Source organism: Glycine max, chromosome 11 (assembly GCF_000004515.6).
Source record: "Glycine max cultivar Williams 82 chromosome 11, Glycine_max_v4.0, whole genome shotgun sequence".
Lineage (NCBI taxonomy): Eukaryota > Viridiplantae > Streptophyta > Magnoliopsida > Fabales > Fabaceae > Glycine > Glycine max.
In genome coordinates, this window is record NC_038247.2 from 6,464,647 (window position 1) to 6,472,537 (window position 7,891).

Sequence of the window (7,891 nt, forward strand, 5' to 3'; positions counted from 1 at the left end):
TAATTGTTTTTATTGAAAAAAATCATATTTCATGTAGTTATTTACATAAATATATACTACATTATTCAAAATAAAAATTATTATAAAATTTATAATTTGGTCCGGTAAGGTGTCACAAGTAAAATTTGGTCCTAACATTTAAATGAATAGTCTTTAACTAATTTCTCAAGCATATATTTTTTTGTACTTATTTCTCAAGCATTTTTTTTATCAATATTTCTCAAGCATATATATTTATTATAAACTTTGTGTTTCCGACATGACAAGATGTGACATCTTATTAATGGAGAAACTATGAGAATTATTTTCTTGCTATCTTTCAACTTCTAAATGGTAATAGTAAAAAGTTAAAAATTGAAAATAAAAGGAAAGACTCTTATAAGTTACAACCTTTTTTGTCCGTGAAAATTAACAATTTGGTATTCGTTTGTCAATAATATGAAATTGCTTCTTTTTTTTTTATTGTGACACATATTTCAATATAAAATGTGTGTTTGAAATTAATTTAAATATCCATTTTTGACTACCCTCAATATTTTAAATATTTTTTAAAATTATTTCTATTTAATTTTGAAATATAAACGGATCCTTTATTTATCTGGTGAATCTTAATTTAATGTGCTAGTGTGTTAGTGCAATAGAGTATGAAATTAACATTCTTGTTAAACACTAAATATCATTTAAAGTAAGAAATAAACTAAAATTAAATAATAATAAGAAAATCAAAAGTACAAATAAGCCTATTTTTTTAAAAAAACATTATGTAGTTACTATCTAATTTTTAATGCTTTTAGGAAATCTAAATTTTAATCTTAAATCATATATAATTGAAAAAATGTACCTCATTTTTTTAAATGAAAACCATCCTCATAATATGCCTCCCTTTAACTGTATTAATGGGGCACCTCTATCTCAAAGATAATATATATATATATATATATATATATATATATATATATATATATATATATATATATATATATATATATATATATATATATATATATATATATATATATATATATATATATATATATAAACAAAGCCTATGCCCTATGGGGCTATGTGTAGTACACTTATACTAGTAGCTATGATTCTTATGAAGAAGAATTATCAATTAAGAAAAACAAATAAAAGAATAACATGATTAGCGAGTCAAAAAAAAAAAAAAAAGCAGAGAGAGAAACTGTGGTTTGGCTCACTTATTATTGAATTTCCGGCAATGAACCTCGGAGCCTTTTCCTTCTGTCATAATCATTCTTCTTATTATTCACTAAACTTTTAATCTCTCGCTCTCTTCTTCACTCACTACACACCATTCATCTCTCGCTTTCAATTTTTCTACCTTTTTCCTTCCACCCATTTCAATCTTTTCACCAAGTTTGAAACTTTCATGCTTTTCAACCACACTCATCTTCTCCTTTTCATTGATTCACACTTGATGCTTTGCCTCTTCATACCTTCTTTGCTCTGAATCTTCTCACCATTCACCGGTATATTGATTTGTTCTGTGTTTTTCTCATCTGTGCGTTGATGTGTTTGTGTTACTTGGAAAAGGTTGGAAATTGAGGCAGTGAATCATTTGTTTAGCACAGCAATGTTTATTGATCAGAGTGGTGGGACTTGTTGGGTTCATGCATTTTCTCAAAACCTTCTATTGGGTTTCTCTGATTGGCTTTTTATGAGTGAATTGTGAAGATGAGACTGTTTTGAGTTATTGGGGATGTTTGTACCACCTGAATGTTTCTCTCTCTTTTGGTACCAAAAAAAAACAGTTTGCTGACTTGACCTTTTCATACGAATCTTCGAACAATTCATTGTTTTCTGCAACGCTGGAAGATATTGGTCTTCATGCTTTCCCCAATACTAAATTGTTTTTATTGATTGGTTTTCACTTTTCATGCTAATTTTGCTCTACATAGGATACAATTACTATCTAATAGGCATGAAGGTAGCCGATTAGTCATCCATCATTCTAAATGCAAAAGTGCAGACGTTGAATGTGTGTGCTCATAGCATCTGAATTGGCATGGAGGCTTACATATTCTGATGTGAATCAAGATTGGTTGTTTGGTTTTCAACATTCTGAATCCTCATTAGTATACATCTGCCTTTTTCTTTTCCATATATAGATTTGTTTCTATTTCATATGTCTTTTTCCTTTTTTGGCTTAAAACACAATTCATACCAGGCTTAAGTTTATTTTTTGTTAAATTTTAAGATTCTGTGATCTTTGATGTTTGTGCTGTAGACTTCTGAATTTTCCTTAACTGATACCTGATGATGACGTGGCATTGTAGGGAGCAAACTACACAGGGATATTATCATACCAAACGAAAGACAAAACCAGTGGAAGTTTAATGGAATGAGACATCGAAGATGAAATTGAGGACATGAGAGTCTTTTAGTAGACCTTCTGTCTGTATGGGAGGCTTATTACACTTTTTTGAATTCAATCAAGGGAGGATGGCCAAGAAAGTCCTTGCTCGTAAGAGACATCATGGTGGTGGGTGTTGTTTTATATATTTAAGAAAAACTTCACTTATGCTACAAAAAACCTTCTTAGGTATATGTCCCGGCATATTCTGCCGAGGGAAGACACATTATTTGGAAGATTAATTGTTCACTAATTTCTTATGGTTCATTCCTGCAAGTGGAAGACTGCCAATAGCTAATTTGCCTGCCAAATTTGTATTTTTCAATATTAGAAAGGTTATTGATATGATGAAATCTAGAAAGTTCCATATCGCTTGCCTCAATTCCTAACATACAGGTTATATGTCTGTTGGGTGATTTCGCTTGATGCCAATTGGTTTTTAGATGGAATCTAACATGATATCAAAGCTTGAAGCCTATCTTGTATATCGCCTATTTTGATAGGCATTGTATGTTCTTGGCAGTCTTGGGGTGCATCTTAAGATGAAATCTAAAAGAAACAATCTAATTGAATAGGCTGATTACCTAGTTATAAATTTGGAGATATCTTGCTGAAATTCAGGGGTTTCCCCCCATTTTTCTCACTATTCATGAAGTCTTTAATGTTCTGTCTTTATTTTAGAATGTTGTGGCTGATTTTGTTATTAAATTGTGTCATGTAGGCCTGGAAGCTCCTCGTAATAGTCTAGATCTGCAAGTACAAACACCTCAGAACTACTGTCCAGAAGGAGAATTACCAGTATGTTTCTCTTTTCATTTCTTGTTAAGGGTCTAAAACACCATCATATTTTCTGCCTCTATTCCTGTGTTCTTGTTAACAATGACCTTTACAATTTTGAATTTTGAGAATGACCCCCGAAAGTTGTGGGAGAGTGAAGCTCATGCATAGTGTTCAGTCATGGCTGGAGTTTTGGTTTAAAGTTAAAACTGCTTTAATTGTAGTTTAGTGGATAACTATCAAGCCTTTGTGAGTTGTGTCATTCATCTCTTCAAATAAGCATAAACATTTTGTCATTTCCACAATTGATATTTTCATGGATTTGATTGATTTTCCCTTTGTTTAAATTCACTGATTGCAAAATGTCGAGCACAGTTCTGATTTTGTTATACTACTCTTCTCATGTTTTCATCATACTTTTTAATCAAATGTGTTGACAGTAAACTCATAATGTTGCTTTTTCCACTCCTATCTATAGCTGCAAAATTGGCTTTATTTATTTAATATCTCACAATCTCTCTTCTCATTCTTGACTTGTACTCTGGTTTGAATTTTCAGTACAATTATCAAGTAAAAGAAGAGGGAAGGTCTGAGAAAAACCGCTATTCAAATGTGGGTTCAATGAAAAAACTGATCAATGAGGAACTATCCAAACAATCAAGCACCAGACAAAATGCGCCAAGCCTTGTAGCAAGGTTGATGGGGATAGATACGATGCCATTAGACACTAAATATGTTGTTCCATCAGACAGAAAAATAAGTGAAAACATGGGGAAGAGGTCTTCAGTCAAAGGAGTGAATCGAAGGGGTTCAGTTAGTTGGGGTTCTTCCAACTTTAATTCTTCTAGTCAGATGGATTTTGATTCATTATATAAAGACATAGGTGATGATGATGATGGATGGAACCAGAGTTTTGGAGAACTAAGGCCACGGGAACATCCTCAGGAAGAGGAACTCCAAAAATTCAAGAAAGAGTTTGAAGCATACCAAGCAGCAAGGTTTCTGGAGTGTTCAAAGGTTGCTGAAATTGGCAGTGCTCCTAGACAATTGCTTGCTCAAGAAAACCTGAACAAGGAAAAGATGATGCATAACGATTCAGTTTTACACAGAGCGGCAGCAGGGAAGCTTGCAGATCTTGACAGGCATGCATTCAAAACGCCACCTGAAAGTTATGGTTCAGAATATCATGGTAAAGTGATGGAGTTAATCCCAGCTATGCAAAGGAAAACCATTCCTCCAAGGAGCAGAACACTAAGTAGAGACTTTGAGGAGTCCTTAATGATGAAATCTTGCAACAAATTAGACACGTCTTCTTCTCCCACTAGGATAGTTATCTTGAAGCCTGGTCCTGATAGCATTTGCAACCATGAAGAAAATTTGACCATATCATCAGGAACTATACAAGGGAGAAATAGTATAGAAGATTTTCTTGAAGAGGTGAAAGAGCGTTTGAAATGTGAACTGCAAGGGAAAATTGTCAAAAAAGGTTCTGTGGTTCGAGGGAATGGAATTGAGACACCTTACAATGAAAAGCCATCTGATCCTAAACTAATAGCCCGTCACATAGTAAAGCAAGTCAGAGAAAGTGTGAGTAGAGATACTGGCACAAATTTACTCCACTCAGAATCAATAGGATCATACAAAAGTGAAATGGAGTTCAATGGACCAAGCTCCCCAGAATTTATCAGCAGAGATACCAGGAGGTTCTTGTCAGAGAGGCTAAGAAATGTTGGGAGAAGTGAAGCACATGCTGACATTCCTGAGGGAAAATCAAGTTCACTTTCACTAGACAACCATAAAGCTAGACTAAAGCAAGTGGGGGATGCAAATAACTGGGAAATTTCCAAAGAGGACACAGCAATACAAACAGGATCTTTCAGGCATGAACTCGATGAGAATATATTTCTCCACAAGGAGTTATCACCAAGAAACCTTGTAAGATCCTTGTCTGCTCCTGTATCACGTTCAGGAACATCATTTGGTAAGCTTCTTCTAGAGGACCGCCACATTTTAACTGGTGCTCAGATTCGGAGGAAGCTTGAAGCTGTTGAAACTATGTCTGTTGATGTCAAGAAACGGAAAAAGGATAGATTTAATATTAAAGAAAGAGTCTCCAATTTTAGATATAACCTTGCTTTAAGAGGGAGGCTTTTTGGCAGAAGGGTTCAATCAATGGTAGAATCACATGGCAATGAATTTGGTCCCTTTGTGAGAGATGTCACAAGTGGACCAACAGTTCTCATGAACTGTGGTGTGAGGCATGTAAGTTTGTCATATATTTTTTTACCGTTCTCAATGATGACCTTTGTTTTTTATTATATTTCATATATAGTTGTTATCTAATCACCAGATTTCTGTCATGTGCTCTTTAGGAGAACTCCACTGAGGTACCTCCTAGTCCTGCTTCTGTGTGCAGCAGTGTTCACGAAGACTTTTGGAGGCAAACTGAATATTTAAGTCCAATATCAACTCCTGATGTGTCTTCAAGAGACGATAATGTTGTGCCCCAGGTTTTCAGGGATATCAGCTCTGGTTTGAGTGGTATGTTATAATTCTAACTTCCATGCATTGAGCAATGATATCATAGACTTGATTCATGAAAAGGTAGTTTCTTATGGTTTTACTGCATGTGCAATATGAAGTTATATCAATGAACAACCTTTTTATTCTTTTCTTCAAATGGATAGTGTACTAGCTTGCAAGATCAGAGGTTGGCTTTTAAGTTAAATTCACTTCAGAATTCCATACTGGGATAAATGGCTTCAAGGGCGATGTAATTTCTGTTATTGCAACCATGTATATCTAACTTGGCTTCTTTTTATTTCCGAATTTTTCTTTCATTCTCCACCTTTTACATGAGTTGCTATATCTACATCCTTTTGATACATCTTATAATACTCAAATTTTTGAAAAGTGGGTATGTGTTAAGTTGGTAACTTGGTATAATTACAAAAAGATATGCCATCAATTAGCTCAGTCAAAGACTTAGTTAATGTTATGGGATTTGATTTGAATATTGTGGATATTATAGACAAATTCAAATTTCAGAGGGATCAACCGCTGTTTTGATTTTATTTGATTTTGTGTTGCTGTTTAGAATGTATGAGAGGTCAGAAAAGTGTTCCATGCATGAAATGATGGTGACAAAAAAAGGATAATTTTGCTAATAGATCTCTTTGATTGTTGATGTGACAGAGCTAAGGAGACAACTCAATCAACTTGAATCTGATGGTCCTGAGGATTTGACTATGAAACAGGAGCCTGCTGAGTCTGAATTAGACCAATTAGAGGATCCAGCAGAATCTTACGTAAGAGATCTACTTGTTTCTTCTGGTCTGTACTTTGGTTCATGGGATAAATCTTTATTAAGAGGGGACACATTTGCAAAACCTATTGGCAACTCTGTTTATGAAGAAGTGGAAGAATCTCACAAGAAATTGGTCAAGGAAAATGATGAAATCTGTATCAAGGATCAGAATGAGAGTAAGCTAGACCACAAAGTTTTGCTTGATTTGTTAAATGAGGCACTTTCAGTTGTTCTTGGACCTCCTTTGACATTGTCTAGGTTCAGGAGGAAATTACGCAACTCTTCCATTTTGCCACCTTCTGGAAAGGAACTGTTGAGCTTAGTGTGGGACGTTATCCGTGTTTCTTTATATCCTCCATCTGACATATCTACTTATTCACTTGATACTTTGGTGGCTCAACACCTAGGATCCATCCCTTGGTCTGGATTAATAAATGATGAGATCAATATTTTGGAAAGAGATATAGAATGTCTAATAACTGATGATCTGGTTGAAGAACTCACAAAGGATATGTTCTAAGAAGTACCATTTTACACGATCATTGTGACAATAAAGAACTCTGCACATGGAGCAAGGCTTATACATGATTACTGAAATTGGAAGATAACCACCTAATTGATATTGCTGTGTATATATATATATATAGTAGTTAGTGTGAGTGTTTGCTATATAGGGGGTATTGAGTTGCGGTAATACATACTGTACATGAGTGGCATGAGTTTCTAGGTTTATTTTTTTGCAAACCAGAAAATTGATTGATGATTGTAGTTATAAAGTTGCGGTAATATTTTTTTGTAACTTTGGGAAATGTGTTAAAGTTGTTATTCGTACGAAAGTCAAATAAAGAAATTATGTGAGAGGCATCTACCTCTACCATGTATCATGAGTGAAAGTCAAATTTGATTCAGTTTTTGATAAAAGATGGTAACAATTCTTTGACTTTGCTAAAAAAATGTAATGATCCCATATTTGTGTGCTGGATAATAACGTGCTGCATTGAAATGGACTTATCTGGATATTCAGATTTGAAAATGTATAACACGCCACTTTGTATGTTCATGTGGCAGGCCTTCCATATGTGGAAATCCATGGAGTGGATTTGCATAATGGACCGAAAATTCCCTATTTTGCGGATGATTTCATGTTCTAGTGCACGTGACATAATCGTCAAGATATCTTATAGAATAAGGCTAGTGTGAGACCAAACAGACACAAATGAGAAGGGGTAATATACTAACAGACAACAGTTTAATGGCTATACACCTTGATTATAAAAACTCTTACAATATTAAATAATTAAAAATTATATTAATATGAGTATATGACTTTTAAGATAATTATTATAAAAAATCATTAAGTTTTTCATACATGATATTATCATAGTATATAATATATGATTGAATGATCGTTCAAAACTTTTATATATTTT

The 7,891-nt window shown here is 33.8% G+C and overlaps 1 protein-coding gene across 2 annotated transcripts; it reads left to right on the forward strand.

Moving 5' to 3' along the window:
- Window positions 1–1,131: 1,131 nt before the first annotated feature.
- LOC100779720 (uncharacterized) lies at window positions 1,132–7,345 on the forward strand. Of its 2 annotated transcripts, none has more exons than XM_006590689.4 (6): window positions 1,132–1,493; window positions 2,301–2,506; window positions 3,099–3,175; window positions 3,713–5,416; window positions 5,527–5,695; window positions 6,350–7,345. In XM_006590689.4, the coding sequence occupies exons 2-6, from the start codon at window positions 2,425–2,427 to the stop codon at window positions 6,979–6,981; spliced, it is 2,664 nt and encodes an 887-aa protein (XP_006590752.1). In that variant the 5' UTR covers window positions 1,132–1,493; window positions 2,301–2,424; the 3' UTR covers window positions 6,982–7,345. The 2 variants fall into 2 exon arrangements, with proteins under 2 accessions (XP_006590752.1, XP_006590753.1); XM_006590690.4 differs by lacking the exon at window positions 1,132–1,493 and adding an exon at window positions 1,509–2,099.
- Window positions 7,346–7,891: the final 546 nt, after the last annotated feature.